Source organism: Diaphorina citri, unplaced genomic scaffold (assembly GCF_000475195.1).
Source record: "Diaphorina citri unplaced genomic scaffold, Diaci psyllid genome assembly version 1.1 scaffold767, whole genome shotgun sequence".
Classification (NCBI taxonomy): domain Eukaryota; kingdom Metazoa; phylum Arthropoda; class Insecta; order Hemiptera; family Psyllidae; genus Diaphorina; species Diaphorina citri.
The window spans coordinates 72,799-94,452 of NW_007378200.1; the positions used below are offsets into that span (position 1 = coordinate 72,799).

General features: G+C 40.1%; 1 protein-coding gene across 1 annotated transcript in view; it reads left to right on the forward strand.

Moving 5' to 3' along the window:
* LOC103511917 (E3 ubiquitin-protein ligase ZNF598) overlaps positions 1-17,252 on the forward strand; it is a 23,559-nt gene extending 6,307 nt beyond the window's left edge. Inside the window, exons 2-10 of the mRNA XM_026825534.1 lie at positions 6,508-6,747; positions 7,053-7,264; positions 7,492-7,604; positions 7,870-8,005; positions 8,385-8,581; positions 11,432-11,762; positions 13,563-13,660; positions 15,671-15,954; positions 16,474-17,252. Coding sequence (XP_026681335.1) covers positions 6,508-6,747; positions 7,053-7,264; positions 7,492-7,604; positions 7,870-8,005; positions 8,385-8,581; positions 11,432-11,762; positions 13,563-13,660; positions 15,671-15,954; positions 16,474-16,683 — 1,821 coding nt within the window. The 3' untranslated portion in view covers positions 16,684-17,252. The remainder of the gene's footprint in view (positions 1-6,507; positions 6,748-7,052; positions 7,265-7,491; positions 7,605-7,869; positions 8,006-8,384; positions 8,582-11,431; positions 11,763-13,562; positions 13,661-15,670; positions 15,955-16,473) is intronic.
* Positions 17,253-21,654: the final 4,402 nt, after the last annotated feature.

Consider the following 21,654-nt stretch of genomic DNA (forward strand, 5'->3'; position numbering starts at 1 on the left):
GGTACGAGCGTTTGGCTAAATTTGTCACCCAGTGTACATAGGTGGTGGAGGTAGACTGGAAACAAATCTCCAACGATGTAATATGTTAGGTGGGCTTTACCAAATGAAACCTCATCAATAATTAATAATAATGCAGGAAAATGGCCTAATGGTCAAAATTCCTGAGATTTATAAACAACAGAAAAATTCAGAAATCTTACTTCTAAACAGAGTAGCTCCAGTCAGTCTGTATTCTCCAATTTCTTCATCTTTAGTGTTAATTATTTTCAACAACTCCTCACGTTGGGTTTGCAGTTGTTGTATGGTCAGTAGCAGTGGTAGAGTAATTTGCTCATAATACTGTTGAAGGTTTGCTTGAACAAGGTTCACATTTAAACTAAATGAGAATCCTTCAAGTGAGGATCTGAGCGAGCATGTTACTGAACTTGTTACATCTTCATATTGAACATTACATTGCAAATCATTGGGTTCTCCACGTAAAAGTTCAAGACCAGCTGATAGAAATCTGACATCACTTGCTTCCATGGCTGGATTCTGTTCCTGAAATAAGAAATTGATATTATTACTTTTGTCTAAGTAATGTTATTCATAGATATTATCTTTTTTACCTACCTACCTGAGTTATTATTTTACTCATTTCTTGATATATACCTAATGTACTTACCTGTCTAGGTACTCTCCCTGACTTACAATAAAATTCACTCAATTGAAATAACTACCCACCTTTGCCATTTTAACAAGATCATCCTTTAACAAAATAGTTGTCCACAAATGTTTGGAATTGGTGAGTGATATTTTCACTAAGGATTCAGTGACATCAGTTTTGATGAGGTGATCGGCAAAACTCCACCATTCTGTATTGACTTTATCAGTTTCATTCATGGCAGAGACCAGAGACATCAGCAACAGGTTGAATATTGGTGGATAGGGTCTTGGGTCTATAGGTTTATGCGTTTTTGTAGGAAATAATTTATTTAATTAGGGATGAACTTTTAGAAATGAATAAGCAGAATAAGTAACGTCACTCATCACTCATGTAATTTTGGCTTCTTTCGCAAATACTCTGCTACCCAGTTTGTGAGTTTGGCGAAGATCTGTGGAGCGGAGGCCAGGCCGAAGGGGAGGCAGCTCATGCAATAAAGCTGACTTCGATAAGAAACGGACAGAAAGCGTTGGTGGGGGGTCTTCACCGGAACGTGAAAATACGCCTGGGACAGATCTATTTTCATCAGGAAGTCGTTTCGTTGTAAAAAGTCGGGAATTCGAAAATGGTTTAGAAGATGGAACTTTCTGGGCGTCAGGAAGGTGTTTAACCGCTTTAAGTTCACTATCGGCCATAGGGAACCATCTGATTTTGGAACGAGGAGGATAGTTGATAGGAACCCGGAATCGAACGGGTTTAGGACAAGGAATTTCTGATCCACCATTTCTTGAATCTGAAGGTCCAGCCTTAGGAAACCATCTGATTTTGGAACGAGGAAGATAGTTGATAGGAACCCGGAATCGAACGGGTTTAGGACAAGGAATTGCTGATCCACCATTTCTTGAATCTGAAGGTCCATCTGAGCAGAAACTTTCGCTGCGTACATTGCTGACACTGGAGCACTGAAAGGGACCAATGGAGGCCGAGCGCAAAATGGGATAGTGTATCCGGTCAACACGTTCAAAATCCCCTCGGGGGCCCCGAGGACCTTCCAGGCAGTGACGAACCCACTTAACTGACCTCCCACCGTCTGACGCGGGCAGTCAAAGGCGCCGCCTACCGTAGTCCTTTCCGTATCACAATCACAAATCAGCAAATCAGCAAATCACATTATTTAACAATAAAAGCAGTGTTGCCTGATGTGATTTACCGACCTGAGGAAATCACTCCTCCTGGGCTTAGTCATGGAAGAAAGCAGAGGTAATTATGGGGTTTCTCAGCTTCGCAAGCTTTGTTATTCCTCTAGGGAAACTCATGTTCCGTCATATTCAGAGGCTGAGTCTTCGTCTCAAGAAGGATCCCCTAAAGCTGTGCAAGATCCCTCCCATGGCCTTGTCTCAAATGCGTTGGTGGATCGCAGCCCTCGGAACTCCCTCCCCCATATTCCGTCGTCGTACCCAAGTGTTTGTAACTTCCGACGCTTCGGACAGTGGTTGGGGCGCAAGGGTGGACAATCGGATGATCAAGGGGTCTTGGACGGAGTGCCAGAAGAAGTGGCACATAAATGTCAAGGAACTCTTTGCAGTACAGATGTCGCTGGAAAAGAATTTGGCTTATGTTCAAAACAAGGTTGTCCTGATTCAGTCAGACAACTTGACTGTCGTGTGCTACATTCAGAAACAAGGCGGAACAAAATCCATCAATCTCTTGAGAGGAGTGGAAGAAATCTTCCGGATTGCGACCGTCCACAACATTACGGTTCAAGCGCAGTACATTCCGGGAATGTACAACAATATTGCGGACAGCCTGTCGCGGTCGCAAGTGCTTCCGGATTGGCACCTTCTCCCGCATTTGACATCTTGGATATTTCAAAATTGGGGCAGACCTGTCATAGATCTGTTTGCTTCTGCAGGCTCGGCAGTGGTTCCCCGTTATGTTTCCCGATCTGCTCGGGATACTCAAGCCTCGTTCATAGACGCCTTCTCAATGGATTGGACCTTCCCACTGGCATGGGTGTTCCCTCCTCCTCCTCTAATGCCTCGAGTTTTGAACCATCTAAACTCCGCTCAGGGCCTTTTCATCGTGATAGCTCCCACCTGGGACAAAGTGTTCTGGTATCCAGACCTACAGAGGAGAGCAATTTGCGCTCCCCTCTCCCTGAAGAACCTGAGCTCGTGCCTCGTGGACCTCTCAACGGGGAGGCCTCCCCCAGACGTGGTATCCCTACGTTTGCAGGCATGGCTGGTTCGGGGTGGATCTCCCAGACTACCGGATGGAACCAGTCTGAATTAGACCTCCTTCAGTCCTCCTGGCGCCCCTCGACGTTAAAAACCTACAAAGCCCCATGGAAGAGGTGGCTTTCATGGTCTTCCGCAAACAATGTCCCTCGCAATAGTCCCACCCCCCAAGATGTGGCAAGGTTTTTGACCTTCTTGCACGCTAAGAACTTTGCCTATAGCACAATCCTTGTTCACAAGTCAGTTTTTTCTACTTTCGCTGATCCATCTAGGAGCGTCGAAATATGTAATCACCCGGTGGTCCACCATGTTCTGAGAGCGCTCAGCCTGAAGTCTGCCCCTAGACCTCGAGTGATTTGGAACATAACAACCCTCACCTCCTGGATGGCCCGTCACCCTCCGAACAATTTGAGTTTTTTCGAGGTATCTCGCCACGTTGCTCTTATTCTCCTATTAGCATCCGGAAGGAGGGTTCATGACCTGACCCTCCTTCGTACATCTTCAGACCTCTTCGGCAGGCATCTGCGCTTCGGCCGGATCATTCAGATCTGCGGTTGGGTCCTCACGCATTAACTCAGACTCTACGCTGGACTCTGTTTTGAGACTTTCTTCTCCGTGTGCCTGAGTTCCTCAGAACACGTTGAGCCGTGATTCAGTTTGAGCCGTTGCTCGTGCCTTTGAGCCGTCTGGAGTGTCCTGGTCCTTCCAGACCTCCTCCTCTGTGTGCCTGAGTTCCTCAGAACACGTTGAGCCGTGGTTCAGTTTTGAGCCGTTGCTCGAGTTTGTTAGCCGTCCGGAGTGCTCTGGCCCTTCCTGACCTCCTTCTCCGTGTGCCTGAGTCCGTCAGAACACAATGAGTCGTGGTTCCGTTTTGAGCCGTTGCTTAGGTTTTTGAGCCGTTGCTCAAAATTTTGAGCCGTCTGGAGTGTCCTAATTATCCTGACCTCCGTGTCCGTGTGCCTGAGTCCCTCAGAACACGTTGAACCGTTGCTCTGAATCTTGAGCCGTCTGTAGTATTTGAGCCATGCTTATCCCGATGCGTCTAACGCGTCTCTCTTTTACGACCTTCTTCTTCTAATAGATTGGTTCTCTTCTGGTTGGCCGTCTATAGTATTTGAGCCATGCTTATCCCGATGCGTCTAACGCGTCTCTCTTTTACGACCTTCTTCTTCTAATAGATTGGTTCTCTTCTGGTTTCAGATGGCTTCCGCGGCTTCCTTCACTTCAATGGGTGCCCTTTTTGACCTGCCATCGGACCATGATGTCCTGGCCCGTCTGAAAGATGCAGCGAGGAAATTTCTCCCTGACGGTTGGAGGGACTGGACGCTGGTCAACTCCATCGACCTTGAGATGGAAGTGGACTCCTCAACCCTGAACAAACTCCGGTTTGCTCTCCCGACCCTGGAGATTGTGCGTGCCTTCGACCCCTCTGCAAATTGCCTCAAGGAATATCCTTACAGAGATATGAAGAAGAAGATGTTGTCCTGGGCGTTCACCAGAGGCCTCGTCCTCAGTCCGTGTAGTAAATGCGACCATTTACCAAACTAAATGCGGGATCTTGATGTACTAAATATGGGGGGGAACTAAATAGTTGTCCAACATAGTTGCTATGAATGACGATGGGACCTATGTCCCTCTCCAGACCTATGTCCGTAGGTGTAACCTATGTCACACTAGGGTCTATTCCCAAGACGATGTGACCTGCGTCACTATACGGCCTAAACCGAGATGCTGTGACCTATGTCACGTTACGGCCTATGCCGTTCTTCTGCCCAGGACCTTGGAGATGAAATAGTTTTCTGGCCTGTCTTCGGATCTAAATAAGATTCGGCCTCCTATCAACAGTCCGGTTGGTTACTCAAGAAGAACGTATCCGATCCAACTTTAGACCCTGTCTCCTGGATTCGAAAGCTGATCGAATTATCTTCTATACGCGCGGGTTCTAAAGCTTCGAACTATCTTTTTATCACCACCCGCGGCCCTGTGCGGCCTGCCTCAAGGTCTGTCATCGCAGGTTGGGTTAGGACTGCTTTATCTCAGGCAGCCATCTGCGCTTCGGCCGGATCATTCAGATCTGCGGTTGGGTCCTCACGCATTAACTCAGACTCTACGCTGGACTCTGTTTTGAGACTTGGAAACTGGAGAAGTGACAAAACTTTCCTCAAACATTATTTTAGGCCAATAGCCAAGACCCCGCAAGGGTGTCCGAACATTTCCAACTCATGCTTTGAAGCTGTGTAATCTAGTAATTTAGTTAATCAATTTTCTCTGACAAATGCTGGTTGCCTATCCTTTGGTTTAGTTGCCTTTGTCGTTATAACCAATGGTGGTTACCTATGCACCACGTGGTAATTGTTTTTCCCTTGGAAATTTTGTACAAACTAGCAGTTTGTTTACCTACCTGTATTATAGTGTAATGTTGATATTATTCTATCCAATTATAAGTATTCCAATTATTGCCTTGTTACTGTTGATTATACGTCGTTATTTTTGTACCTTTCCCTCACAGTACTCTGCTTCCATCGGCAGAATAGAAACACATCTCATCGGGTCAAGCTGGAGCACAGACCCCAAAATAGCTAAGTTTTCCCCCAGTAGGGTAGAAAACTATTATTTTGGGTCTTGCGTAAGCTTGACCCAGCTACAAGCTCTTGCCTCTGGCAAAAGATGTACTGAAGTTCAGAAGCTTTCGAATCGTAACCTCAAGCTCAACCGCTAGGAGCAGCACTAGAGGGGAAAAGTTGAAAACTAGAGAAGGGAGGGGAAATCAGAGGCGGGTTTACACTGGTGACTAGGTCAAAAGACAAAAGGTAATCTCATCGGGTCAAGCTTACGCAAGACCCAAAATAATAGTTTTCTACCCTACGGGGGGAAAACTTAGCTATTCTTTCTACCATGCTTGGTAAGCATATAATATATAACAATCCGTTTGTCTTTATCCCAAACCGTTTTCCGGAAAACCCTTTAGAACAAGCTGGGTCCGTCCCTCCGAGAATTTTTTAGCCCGTAGTTTATTCGATCGTGAGTACCTACCTAAGTTGTTTAATATTCAGTTTATTATTATTCTTGATTTGATTTTTCGATTTAAAATCAAGACTAGAGCCCGTTCTCCCTTTATTCCCAATATAAGGTTCAAGTCACCCATCCATTTATTGGCCTTGCTCGGCGTTTAAAATCAAGACTAGAGCCCGTTCTCCCTTTATTCCCAATATAAGGTGCAAGTCACCCATCCATTTATTAGCCTTGCTCGGCGTAGCTTAACATAGATGACGCTAAAACCGGTCTTAAATGATCGACTGAAGTGTTTATCAGAAATAAATTGAAATTTGTGCTGAGCCAAGGTATCATGGTTTATTTTATATAATGTTATCTGATAATGATTATGTATCAGAAATAAATTGAAATTTGTGCTGAGCCAAGGTATCATGGTTTATTTTATATAATGTTATCTGATAATGATTATGTCAAGTACTTGGAGTTCAATAATATAGGTATTGAGTAGATTGAAATTGATACTTATAAGGATCTGAAAGCTAGTGACTTGCATTCTTGTACAGCATATGAATAAAACATACGTACTTACTTACATTCAATTGCTTGTGCTAACAACTCATCTATTATTTTCAGGTCATCTTCACTGACAATGTACGACCATACAAAACTTTAGAAGCCTTGGAGTTACACTTGTTTGATCGGAAGTATAAAATCTGGTTTGATGGAAATCATATTAAAAATGCATTCAATACATTACTTCAGCATAAGTGTCCAGTATGCTCACAGGTCTTTAGCATTTTCAAATCTCTTGATGAACATGTCTCCAGAGAACACAAGAAGTTCTTCTGTGATCTTTGTGTTAAAAACTTGAAGGTGAGCTGTTTAACATACACTTTATATATTTTCAAAATAACCCCCATTAACTAAGTGACCATGTTGAATGTAAGTAGTTGAAAATAATAATAATGTAAAAGTAAATAAAGTGTTTCACCACCATTTTTATTTTGTAGGAATGAAACAATTGCTACATTAGACTCTTGTGGTCTGTGTCATAGCATGCCCATCCCATAGTATGCCTTTCATTAGATGGACAAGAAAAAACACAGTATGTGTCTTCTTGCCTGGAACTTTACCCCCTACAGTACCTACTAAATTAATTTCCCAATATTTTGTTGCAGATATTTTCCAGTGAACGAAGATGCTATGATCGAAGTCAACTATCTACTCACCGACGTGTTGGAGATACAAATGATAAAAGTCACAAGGGTCACCCACTGTGCGAGTTCTGTGATGTCCGCTACATGGACAGTGACGAGTTGTACCGACACTTGAGGCGGGATCATTTCTTCTGCCATTTCTGTGATGCAGATGGACACCATTACTATTTCAAGTATTAGGTCTTTTTTCTTTGAATGGATAACTGATAACCCTTTCAAATTTTTACTTGGTTCATATAAGACTTTTATGCTTCACCTTTTCACATGAATTTCCTTAACAATGTCCCAAGTGGTCACCTTTTGCAGATACTAATCAAACCCAACTTTGCTTAACTACAATGACCTGTCAGGAGCAAGTGTTAGTCTTGTTTATTTATCACCCTGCTTATTCTGTTTTCAGTGAATACCCTGACTTGAAGCAACACTTCCTAAAGGAACATTTCCTGTGTGAAGAAGAGAACTGTGTTAATGAACAATTCACATCTGTGTTCCGCACAGAAATAGATTTGAAAGGTCAGTGAAAACTAGGGTTGCCAACCATACATTATTTCCCGGAACAATCCATGCTTGTCACAAATGTTATTCCCTGCTTAATGCACTTACGCTAAATTTTATGACTTGACTTGGACTCAAACCACCAACCTCCAGATCCAAAGTCCACCGCACTTACCACTACACCACTGAGTTTGGTTATTTATTTTATATAAATAAATACTTGAATTCTTACTTAAGAACCATTTTTTTATAAATCAATGTGGTTATGTTTCTATGCCTGCAGCTCATGTAGCCACCACACATGGTAGAACTCTAGGCAAGCATGCAACCAAACAGGCAAAGAAGTTGGAGCTGGAGTTAAATTTCCCATCTCGATCTAATCAGAGAGGAGGAGGAAGGGGAAATAATGATGGCAGCAGGTAAGTAAACTTTACTTTTTTTAAAAAGAGGTTTGAAAGAGGGAACTGTAATAACAGAGGTCTTATCATTCCAAAATGGAAAAGAGGAGGAAGCCAGATGTTCCAAGAATAAACCTTATCTTTTCAGAATAAGTTCACCGTGGGTGAGAATTGAACCCGTGACCTAGCACTTACAAGACCAAACACACTTCCCTCCTAGCTAACTAGGCTGGCTACAAATAATCTAAAATCTAAATAATTAATTTTATTGGTTTTTATAGTTTTGTGAGATGGTAATGTGTAGAGGACAGTGGCATGTAGCATGTAGCCAAATGAAGAGTAAAATCCCTATCACTAGAAATCTCAACAGTGATATTAAATCCAAACTATGTATTCTCAGATATCAGCATGGTGAACCTGCTCGCTATCAGGACCCTCAACCCCCCACCCCTATCAATATCAACAGTGAAGAGTTCCCTACGCTGGGTGGTCAAGCCCCAGTATTACCTGTACAACCTACCCGTAGGAAACAACCACAGGAAGCATTTCCTGCTCTGGGTCCTGTAGACATAAGCACCACTAGTAATAGTGGAGGAGGTAAGGAGGACCCTGGGTAAATGCTTGGTCATGTAATCCATTAGACCTGGGTTATCCTGCGCGCATTAAGACTACTAAGATATCTATGTCCATTAGATATCTACCTCACATTCCATTACATTGAAATGGGGGGTCTTTTCTGATGATATTCCTGTGTGTGGAGTCCAGTATGTAGAACTATTGCACCCTATATCTTGCATCTCACAGTGGTATAGTGGTTTATTTATAAAAATGAAGCCAGTAAAGAATTACCTATTTTTCTTTCAAAAAATTAACAAATTGGCTTCTTATTGCCTTCTATTTTGCACAAGAAAAAATATTCAGTAGGTAATTTAAATTCACGAAAAAATTTGAAGTACATACATAATAAAAAAGGCAAATTCGAAAATATTCCAACAACCGATATAATTCCAACCGATATAAGTAAGCATCTGTTTCCTTCACACAGGACAACAGCTTTGTACATTACAACCATGAATACATCAAAAGACAACTAAGCATTCCTGTACTTCTCATCCAAATCACAAAGCGTGTGAAACCAAGACATCACTTTAAATGAAGTACCAAATTTGAAAGAGTATGAAGATTCAAAGTTCAAGAGAAACTCTCAAAATTCTATACAGTATAAAGAATCAAATTTCGAAAGAAAATCTCAAAATTCCATACAGCATGAAGAATCAAAATTCGACAGAAAATCTCAAAATACAGTTTAAAGAATAAAAATTCGAAAGAAAATCTCAAAATTCCTTACAATATGAAGAAAAAAAATTCGAAAGAAACTCAAAATTCCATACCTACAGTATGAAGAATCAAAATTCGAAAGAAAATCTCAAAATTCCATACAGTATGAAAAATTAAAATTCAAAAGAAAATCTCAAAATTCCATACAGTATGAAGAATCAAAATTCAAAAGAAACTCAAAATTCCATACAGCATGAAAAATTAAAATTCAAAAGAAAATCTCAAAATTCCATACAGTATGAAGAATCAAAATTCAAAAGAAACTCAAAATTCCATACAGCATGAAAAAACAAAATTCGAAAGAAAATCTCAAAATTCCATACAGCATGAAAAATCAAAATTCGAAAGAAAATCTCAAAATTCCATGCAGCATTAAAAATAAAATTCGAAAGAAAATCTCAAAATTCCATACAGTATGAAAAATCAAAATTTAAAAGAAAATCTCAAAATTCCATACTTACAGCATGAAGAATTAAAATTCGAAAGAAACTCAAAACTCTATACAATATGAAGAATCAAAATTCAAAAGAAAATCAAAATTCCATACAGTATGAAGACTCAAAATGCTAAAAGAAACTCGAAATTCCATACAGCATGAACAATCAAAATTCAAAAGAAACTCAAAATTCCATACAGCATGAAGAATCAAAATTCTAAAATAAACTCAAAATTCCATACAGTATGAAGAATCAAAATGCTAAAAGAAACTCAAAATTCCATACAGCATGAACAATCAAAATTCGAAAGAAACTCAAAATTCCATAGGTACAGCATGAAGAATCAAAATTCTAAAATAAACTCAAAATTCCATACAGTATGAAGAATCAAAATTCGAAAGAAAATCTCAAAATTCCATACAGTATGAAAAATCAAAATTGAAAAGAAAATCTCAAAATTCCATTTCAATAAAATTTCAAAATTATCAAGAATCAAAAAATTCTTATAAGTTCTCAAATTAGAAATGAACATGACAAGAAACTCAAAGTAAAAGGCTGTGAAAATCAAATGAATGGAAAGTAAATAGCAAATAATTCAAAATTCAACCCACTTGTTTTCATTTCTCTAAACCAGTAGGTAGGTTACCCATGAGGGCAGTAGGATAGTAAAAGGTTTAGTATTCAAGTTAATAATAGCTCCGTACCTTACAAGCGAATTAGACTAACAGATTGTGGTTAAAAGGGAAAGAAAACTAACTTCTTTTCGTATTACTGTAGAACCTCGATTATTTCAACCTCCATTGTTTCAACTCTCTATTGTTTCAACCCCAAAATTAGTTCAAAATAGGGTATTTATTAAATATTTTGCTCTTTTGTATCTAAAAATGTTGCCCCTAGTTCATTGTTTTTTACAGAGTTTCAATTATTTCAACTACCCTCGGTCCAATTAGTTGAAATAATCGAGGTTCTACTGTATTATCGAGTCATATGAAATTTTTAATTCGTTCTTTATTATGACTTGAGTCTGGCTGAGGGACTATAAACAGAGAGTAGATCAGCGTCTAGCTAGGGGACTATAAACAGGGAGTAGACTAGTCCAAATTTCCACCTTGGAGGGTTGCTGATTTATGACGGAGTCCATAAATGGATAGGTAACGAATGTAACCATATTTTATTGGCCAATCAAAGAACAGTGTTGTACCATTCTTCGAGGCCTTGGAGGGTTGCTGGTTTATGCCGGAGTCCATAAATGGATAGGTAACGAATGTAACCATATTTTATTGGCCAATCAAAGAACAGTGTTGTACCATTCTTCGAGAATACTCTTCTCTGATTGATGAAGAAAATATCGCGCGAGAGCTTTTGGTTTAAGTATAACTTTTGGAAGAAGCAACCGGATTGGTTGATTTCAAAATGTTCAGCCCAATCAGATTGCGTCATCCAAAAGTTAAACCGAGTTTACACACTCACTGTGGTCCCGGCCATTAAAAGATTAAAAGTTGCATCAAGTAAACATGAACATGTACGCTCGGGTCACATAGGATAAAATAATAATATTTACATCTAGCTAGAACATATACAAGAATGACCTTCTTCTGACTCAAATATTTTACGTCACTACTGAGCTTCGAACCGCAGTCCCCTAGGTTAGGAATCCAATGCCTATTTCCAGAGCGATGGACCGCACCGAGCAACAAATCCCGATCTACCGCCCCTCCTACCACGTCACGAACCGCCACCCCCTCCTCTGCCGCCGCCGACTTCCCCTCCCTTCCTTCTACGTCTACCGTGCCGTCTACATCCACCAATAACATCTCCTGGAACAGCGTCACCAAGACTAAGAAACCGGCTCAACCATCTCCAAGTAAACAACAACCGGTGAAGAAACCGTCCAAGACGGTGCTTAGTATAGCCAAGAACGTGCAGAACCGAAGCAATGCGGTGAATCAGGCGAGACCCACGTCACAGCAGAGGTCCAAAGCACCGACTAGCTCTCGAGATAGGTGAGTCATCAGGAGTCAATGTAGCGACTTTAGTCAACTGAAGTAAAATATTATTATTAACAGTTTCATAGCCCAAAGCTATAGCATTTATTTACATGAAATTAACAAAATTACACAGAATAAAAATACAAGATTGATACAAATAAAATGTAAATAAATTGATACAAATAAATAACTTAAATTCGAAAGAAAATCTCAAAATTGATTGATACAAATAAATAACTGAAGTAAAATGAAATGATCCAAGTTTTTTTTTTTTTTTTTTTAAAGGGTTTAAAAGGGGATCAAAATTGAAGCTCAACCATCTCCAAGTAAACAAGAACCGGTGAAGAAACCGTCCAAGACGGTGCTTAGTATAGCCAAGAACGTGCAGAACCGAAGCAATGCGGTGAATCAGGCGAGACCCACAAAACTTTTTTTTTTAAATGAATCCGGATTCTATGTCTTCAGACAAAGTGTAGACAGAAATTCAAGGAAGAGAAACGACTTTCTATCTGGAAAGACAGAACATTGATTTCGGTAAATTGTGAAGAGGCTCTCAGCTTCACCACAAGTAGTTCGTGATTTAGATTTTACATTGATTTCAGATATCCATGACAATAAGTTTATTAGACATAGGCCACACTTTGAGTTAAAGTTAAAACGTTTGGTTTAAGGGTTTAGGCAATCCTATTGGCTAATGCTGATCCAAAATTTGATATCAATAAAGTTTTCATGGCTAACCAAATCTCCTACTACCTTGACGAAAATTTTAGCATAACGGAAAGGTACAAAGTCTTCAATGGCCGGTTCCACAAAGTGAGATTAACTCTCGGATATTAAGTAATCTGATTGGTTGATTATTAAAAATAATAATAATAACCAGTGAGATTGCTTGGATCGAGATTAAACTCACTTTGAGAAACCCCGCCCTAAGTCTACACACTAAGAAGTAACACAAAGCATTGTGGTTAAACCTAAAACTTAACACTAGAATGATTCTGAAGACGAGAAATGAATGGTGACAAGAAAGAAGGGGTAGTCTCTATGGTCACAGAATACTAGGGTCCGAGATACCAGCAAGCCTTTTGTGAATCCACCGTAGATTTGTATAAGCTTAACTCATCTTTTAGGCCTGTATGCCCCTAAATGCACCGTAACAAAGTTAAGCAACAAATAACGTTGTGCTACGCTGCGCAACGTTCCTTAGGTATCTTCAGTGATCCGTTGGGAATTGATGGATTCAGCGCTATCGCCGGTGACAGAACTTAAAATTTGAGTAGGTAAGGAAATATTTATCCACTTGACCGAGACTCGAACCCACGCTCTTCTGACTACTGTACCACAGAGACGACTATATTAATCTCTACTGAACACTATAGAGGCACTTTGAACGTACAGAAAGGGGAAGAGGGATATAAAGCTGTACACATGATTGCTATCATGCACATTTCAAACGTTGGCAATCCTAAATGAGCTATTGGGAATTGATGGATTCAGCGCTATCGCCGGTGACAGAACTTAAAATTTGAGTAGGTAAGGAAATATTTATCGACTTGACCGAGACTCGAACCCACGCTCTTCTGACTACTGGACCACAGAGACGACTATATTAATCTCTACTGAACACTATAGACTCTATAGAGGCACTTAGAACGTACAGAAAGGGGAAGAGGGATATAAAGCTGTACACATGATTGCTATCATGCACATTTCAAACGTTGGCAATCCTAAATGAGCTGGATACATTGTTATTTTTCATCTGCCTTAAAAAAACCTAATCAAATTTAATGTTTGTTTGGTTTTTTTTTCTATTCTCAGATACAAGGATGATGATGATGATGACTTTGACTACAATCGTTATGATGATGATATCTCCCGGTACGGTTTGAACTCGAGAGTGCTGCCTCCTCAGGGATGTAGGATTAGGCTGTGTACACACATCGTCGACGCCGACGTCAACTGAAACCATACACTGCCTCCACCCTCGACAATATAGATTCACCTCGTTGATCAATCATCAATGGACAATGTTGACTATGTGTGAACACAGCTTTATGACTTGTATTTGGGCAGCATTGAGTAGAAAAGAGCCATCCAAAATATGTAAATTTAAATCAACTGATTTTTTTACTCTCAGTTCCCCTTGTTCAGTGGTTTGTTTGTGTAGATTAAGATCACTGAAGACTCTTTCTGTTCTATGTTCTATGAAAATACTTTAAATCCCAAGGGTAATATCCTATACTGTTTTCTATTGAAAAATAAACCTTTTTTTTTTCATTTTCATAGACTTCATTTGTACATGTTGCAGATTTTTTTACTCTCAGTTCCCCTTGTTCGGTGGTTTGTTTGTGTAGATTAAGATCACTGAAGACTCTTTCTGTTCTATGTTCTATGAAAATACTTTGGATCCCAAGGGTAATATCCTCATCTGTTCAGGATAAAGTTCACTCCGGGCGGGAATTGAACCCGCGACTTAGCGATTACAAGGCAGACGCGCTACCCGTCAAAGCCCAATCTACCTTGAATCCTGTACTGGGATTCAACCCACGCCCTCCTGTTTAACAGGCGAGCGTCTTAACCATTAAACCGAAGGCCATGTGAAGATTAAGTTAAAACTGATTTTCTCAATGGAACCTCGATTTGTTTTGGCAAATTTTACATGATGGTACCTAATTTTCTCAAAGCTTGCATGAAATGTTTATCATCTAGGATCTGAGTGCAACTTTGCCCATGGAGTACAAAGAAGTAACAGGAAAGTATGAGAAAAGCTAATTTTTTTACTCTCAGTACCCCTTGTTCAGTGGTTTGTTTGTGTAGATTAAGATCACTGAAGACTCTTTCTGTTCTATGTTCTATGAAAATACTTTGGATCCCAAGGGTAATATCCTACACTGTTTTCTATTGAAAAATAAACCTTTTTTTCATTTTCATAGACTTCATTTGTACATGTTGCAGTTCAAAATGGCAACATACTCTTCTATCCAACCCAAATGTTGATATGATAATTATCTATTGATTTGGCAATTCCTACCCCTCTATCCTCTCTTGCTTTTATAAAATATCATGTCCCCAAATTCCCTGTTATTAAAGAAAAGATGTCACTTGTGAATATGAAACTGGAACTTGGCCTTGCAACCTTGCATAATTCTGTAGTGATGGTGTCCTGGGGTCGATTCCCTAGGGAGTCAAAATCATCATCATCAATATAGACTCGAGATATGGTAGATGAGGGCCACTCTGCTAGGATGGTACAATCTCCATGCCTGAGAAACAAACAGAACAGGGGCGGATAAGTATAGTTTAATATACTGGGTATACTATATTATATTTTCGTATCCAGAATCCAGAAATTGCACAGAAAGTGGCTCCACGTGCCGTCCCTGGAAACGATCTAATATCCGATATTAAATGGGCTAAACTTTCTACCACCAGATATGCATCAAGTATAAGCAGTACTTTACTTAGACTCTCAGCTTAGAACAAGTTGTTCCATTATGCTATCAGTTTGATAGAGCACCTTATAAGAACTTTAACAGAGGAGATCCCATCGTGCCCAAATCAAAGAGAGAGGGGGACAGGATAGGAGAAAGACAGCCGTTCCGAGAACGAACCTTATCCGTTCAAGATAAAATCCGCCCCGCTAGGGTCCCATTTATATCCAGGAGGACAGTTTAACTCTATACACAAAAAGGCTCACTCTAAGGCGTATGATTTGCCCAGTATTACCATACGACCTAAGTGAATGGCAAATTACTGTTAGTAGCCCACTTCTGTGGCCGAGTGGGTAAGAGTACTGCCTCTCAACCCGGAGGTGTTGGGTTTGATTCTCGGCCGCATTGTAATTTCTAATCCCCGGTCTATATTGAGTGTTTCCTCTCAGTCGCGGCCCCTTTGTCATTTCTAATCCCCGGTCTATATTCTCTGTTTTCTCTCAGTCCCGGCCGCTCGTAGCACCGGTCCCGGTCCGGGCGGGTTCGAGTACATTCTCCCGGTCAATTTCCCGGCTCGCAATGCCTCCCTGTTTGAGAACATTCAGCGTCACATAGGCTCTGCGTTTGACGAGTTCAAGACCATGTCCTCGCTATATATGCGACAAGGATTGAATGCGGACGAATACTATACGTTCTGTCTGAGTACGCTCGGACGCAACGCGTTCAATGAGATATTTCCCGAGCTACTCCTGTTGTTACCTATGATAGAACGTCAGAAGGTAAGTAGGATACTGATTCACAAATGTGAGGTGGTTTTTAGTTGGTACAAATACAACATAATCTCATCCACCATAAGATTATCTTTTCTTAAAAATAAGGCAGATTTTCTACCTCTACAATAAAAAAAAAGGATAGTAGGGAAACAGACCAATAAATGGATTTAAAAAAAAAAGATGTTTGATACAGGGAACTGTAACTGCTAAGATCTTATCGTCCCGAAATCGAAGAGAGAATAAGGATAGGATAGAAGAAAGCCAGCCGTTCCGAGAACGGAGCTTATCTGTTTAAATTCGCCCCGGGCGGGAATCGAACCCGTGACCTAACGCTTACAAGGCAGATGCTTTACCTTCCTAACTTGGTTTTGCCAACCATTTAAAAGAAACATACAAGCTGAGGCTTAGGTGTGGGTGCTGGACAGCCCTAAAGGATGAGTTAAGCTCGTGTGAATCTAGATTTGCCAAAAAATAGAAATTTGAAATAAAATTAAAGAAAAATTGTTTCTGTCCGTCTGATCACAGGACCTGTGGAAGGTGCACCACTCTAACCCGAGCGCCAAGAATCGTAAGGTGGTGGCTAAACTCGACCAGTGTGCAGTGTGTGGTCAAGTCATCACCATAGCTGAACTCAAACATCATCTGGATGCTCATAAGAGGATCGGGGTTACAGGGCCAGGGCCCTCAGGAGGGGGCCCTAAGGTCAAGAAGACGCCATCGGCCTGGGGCAAATAGGGCACCGGCCTAATGGAAATGGTCATGAGATTGAAATGAGAGGGGTTTTATTACTGAGTGAAAATCTGGAAATGAATTACTCCAAATTACTGAAATATTGTCTGTTAGTCCCAGTAGGCTGCCTGCTTTTTTTTGCCCAAAGTTACAATTTTTCCGAGTTTTTCTTCGTTGGCAATGTGAACACACTTCATGTGTATACGCCTCGAGAAAAAGAAAAAAAAATCGTTTCGTGCAGTGTGAAAGGGCTGTTGGCATTGGATTCCTAACCTAGGGGACTGCGGTTCGAAGCTCAGTAGTGACGTAAAATATTTGAGTCAGAAGAAGGTCATTCTTGTATACATATGTTCTAGCTACATGTAAATATTATTATTTTATCCTATGTGACCCGAGCGTACATGTTCATGTTTACTTGATGCAACTTTTAATATTTTAATGGCCGGGACCACAGTGAGTGTGTAAACTCGGTTTAACTTTTGGATGACGCAATCTGATTGGGCTGAACATTTTGAAATCAACCAATCCGGTTGCTTCTTCCAAAAGTTATACTTAAACCAAAAGCTCTCGCGCGATATTTTCTTCATCAATCAGAGAAGAGTATTCTCGAAGAATGGTACAACACTGTTCTTTGATTGGCCAATAAAATATGGTTACATTCGTTACCTATCCATTTATGGACTCCGATGAAGGCTAAAGATTACCATCAACCATCAACTAAGAGAAATAATTTAAAAATTTATTTACAAAATAATTAATATGAAAAAAAAAAATTATCCAATAAAATGAGTAGCCCCTATATGGTTGAAAACCTTCACTACAAAGTCGCCAACCCCAGACTTAGAATAACTGACCAAAGAGACCAGTTATTCATTATTCTCACTTCCTCATAGAAACCAAATTTACTCATTTAAACCCCCCTTAATTAAAGCCATGGATTACTACAACAGCCTGACTACCAGACCTAACATTTTTAAATAAATGTCGGACCTGGTGGTTGGACTGGTGTGGTACCATTAACGTCTATTGTTGCCTCACATAAATAGTAAAATATGCCAGCAACCCTCCAAGGTGTGGTTATAACCGTTGACTCTCAACCGAAAGGTCGCGCGTTCGATCTTTCCTCAGCAGTAATGATTCCTCTCTCCCCTCTCACCCTCAAATCTGTATTACGTAATTAAGAATGAAGTTTGTTATTTTATAACCTTTGGTTTATTTTTATAAGGGACAAAAAAAAGCAAATTTGTTAATAGTTAATTCTTTATAAATATAATATTACTTATAAATAAATATGTACCTTCTTTAAAGAATAGTGTTTTTTCTCCTAGATATATTATTTTGTAGCGATGAAATAGGTGTTATGCCCCCCGTCCGTTACATGATGTCCGAGTCAGCCTTTCCGAGAATGTTTACCTGTTCAGGATAAAATACGCCCCGGGCGGTAATCGAACCCGCGACCTAGCGCTTACAAGGCAGATGCGTGACCATTTAAGATAACTAGGCTGCCCCCCTGAAGTTTACAATTCCCATAAATCCATATCTAGTATTTTATCTATCTACAAGAGGTGAAGAAACGTGAAAAAATACGACGGTTTGTATTTTTTTTTTTTTTTTTTTTTTTTTTTTTTTTTTAAAAAAAAACTTTTTTTTTAATTTTTTAGTAAAAAAAAGGAAAACAATTTCGTTGTAAAAATATATACTTTATTTTCAATTTCATAGTAAAAAAAAGGATAAAAATTTCGAATATGTACAAGAACAAAATTTTAAAGAGACCTACTTTGATAAATTCTTCCACTCTAGAATAATCTAATGTAAGGTAAATTACCTAAAATTGTAAATTATAAGGCAAGTCTTATCGGGGGCGAGTTAAAACTAATACTGCGACAAAAAGGGTATTTTTTTGTAGTGAATCCATCGGAGCCGACCGAATCCAGATTGGATGGATTCAAGAATCTGGCTGGATCCTTTGTATTCCCCATCATTTTTCTTAGAAAGATTTTCTTTTTTTACTTCCCCTTTGGAGGGATCTTCTACCACTATTAACCAATCGAATCCAGTCCCCGAGTAGATCCCTTGGATTCACTGGATTCGGATTTTCGAAACTTTTTTTTTTTATGAATCCGGATTCTATGTCTTCAGACAAAAAATACCCTTTAATACTGCGACAAAGTGTAGACAGAAAATCAAGGGAGAGAAACGACTTTCTATTTCGAGAAAGACAGAACATTGATTTCGGTAAATTGTGAAGAGGTAATAGATTTTACATTGATTTCAGATATCCATGACAATAAGTCTATTAGACATAGGCCACACTTTGAGTTAAAGTTAAAACGTTTGGTTGAAGGGTTTAGGCAATCCTATTGGCTAATGCTGATCCAAAATTTGATATCAATAAAGTTTTCACGGCTAACCAAATCTCCTACTACCTTGACGAAAATTTTAGCATAACGGAAAGGTACAAAGTCTTCAATGGCCGGTTCCACAAAGTGAGATTAACTCTCGGATATTATGTAATCTGACTGGTTGATTATTAAAAAAAAAAAATAAGAGATTGCTTGGATCGAGATTAAACTCACTTTGAGAAACCCCGCCCTAAGTCTACACACTAAGAAGTAACACAAAGCATTGTTGTTAAACCTAAAACTTAACACTAGAATGATTCTGAAGACGAGAAATGAATGGTGACAAGAAACATGGGGTAGTCTCTATGGTCACAGAATACCAGGGTCGGAGATACCAGCAAGCCTTTTGTGAATCCACCGTAGATTTGTAAAACCTTAAACCCATCTTTTAGGCCTGTATGTCCCTAAATGCACCGTAACAAAGTTAAGCAACAAATAACGTTGTGCTACGCTGCGCAACGTTCCTTAGGTATCTTCAGTGATCCATTGGGAATTGATGGATTCAGCGCTATCGCCGGTGACAGAACTTAAAATTTGAGTAGGTAAGGAAATATTTATCGACTTGACCGAGACTCGAACCCACGCTCTTCTGACTACTGTACCACAGAGACGACTATATTAATCTCTACTGAACACTATAGACTCTATAGAGGCACTTAGAACGTACAGAAAGGGGAAGAGGGATATAAAGCTGTACACATGATTGCTATCATGCACATTTCAAACGTTGGCAATCCTAAATGAGCTTTCAGAAGGTAATTTTTCCTCCAAGAGGCAAAAATCCGTCTAAGTTTACGGAGCTCTTATTGTCCCGAAAGCAAAGAGAGGACAGGGTAGAAGGAAGCCAGCTGTTCCAAGAACGAACCTTATCTGTTCAGGATAAAGTTCACTCCGGGCGGGAATTGAACCCGCGACCTAGCGATTACAAGGCAGACGCGCTACCCGTCAAAGCCCAATCTACCTTGACTGGCTCATTTAGCATCAACCAGTAGCATTTACTTTTGAATTGCGTTGGTAGGGGCTAGGGGATAGGTACTCCTTTGATAATATAGGTACTGAGCCTTCGTTAAGGTCTGATTATTCAAGGGTATCACAGCATCACTGATTTCAGGCAATTGAGGATAACATTTCATGCCTGTACTGGGATTCAACCCACGCCCTCCTGTTTAACAGGCGAGCGTCTTAACCATTAAACCGAAGGCCATGTAAAGATTGAGTTAAAATTGATTTTCTCAATGGAACCTCGATTTGTTTTGGTTTCATGCTGCAAATTTTACATGATGGTACCTAATTTTCTCACAGCTTGCATGAAATGTTTATCATCTAGGATCTGAGTGCAACTTTGCCCATGGAGTACAAAGAAGTAACAGGAAAGTATGAGAAAAGCTAATTCTAGTTTTGATTGGTCACAGTTCTGTAGTGATGGTGTCCTGGGGTCGATTCCCGAGGGAGTCAAAATCATCATCATCAATATAGACTCGAGATATGGTAGATGAGGGCCACTCTGCTAGGATGGTACAATCTCCATGCCTGAGAAACAAACAGAACAGGGGCGGATAAGTATAGTTTAATATGATATACTGGGTATATTATATTATATTTTCGTATCCAGAAATTACACAGAAAATGGCTCCACGTGCCGTCCCTGGAAACGATCTAATATCCAATATCAAATGGGCTAAACTTTCTACCACCAGATATGCATTAAGTATAAGCAGTACTTTACTTAGACTCTCAGCTTAGAACAAGTTGTTCCATTATACCAACAGTTTAATAGAGGAGATCCCATCGTGCCCAAATCAAAGAGAGAGGGGGACAGGATAGGAGAAAGATAGCCGTTCCGAGAACGAACCTTATCCGTTCAAGATAAAATCCGCCCCGGGCGAGAATCGAACCCGCGACCTAGCGCTTACAAGGCAGACGTGCTGCTATCCAAGCTAACTAGGCTGACAAAGGGTTTCTACTTACATGTCGTACTTGTCTTCAAATGCAGATATAGCGGCCTGATGAGATGGAGGCTGAAATGAACTCATTTCCTTCGGACCAGAACTATCACTAGGATCTATCAGTTTATACAACTGAGCCACCTGGGAAAATAAATAGAACAAAATAAAAAATTCAATAAATGAGAGAGTTAGGTAAGCAAAGTGGAGTCATCGATTCACACATCCCTCAGTCTAAATCAAAAATCTTTGGAATATCCTGTTTCAGGTTAAAATGACTTGGACATGAAATTGAACTTGAAAATGCCGCATCCCTAATGTGATCGCTCGAAAATATTGTACCAATCTTCCAATGTGATATTATATTTTTACCCAAGAGCTGACATCAGAATATATCAGGAACGTGCTCATGCAAACTGCATGGTGATGATTTGGACAATAATTGTTGAGTTGCTTGATGAATAGAATAGTTCCAATGAATAGAATATAAAATGAAACAGAAATGATTCTAGCCGGGTTGGTTCAGTGGGGGTTACAGGGCCGGGGCCCTCAGGAGGGGGCCCTAAGGTCAAGAAGACGCCATCGGCCTGGGGCAAATAGGGCTCCAGTGAGGGGAAATGGTCATGAGATTG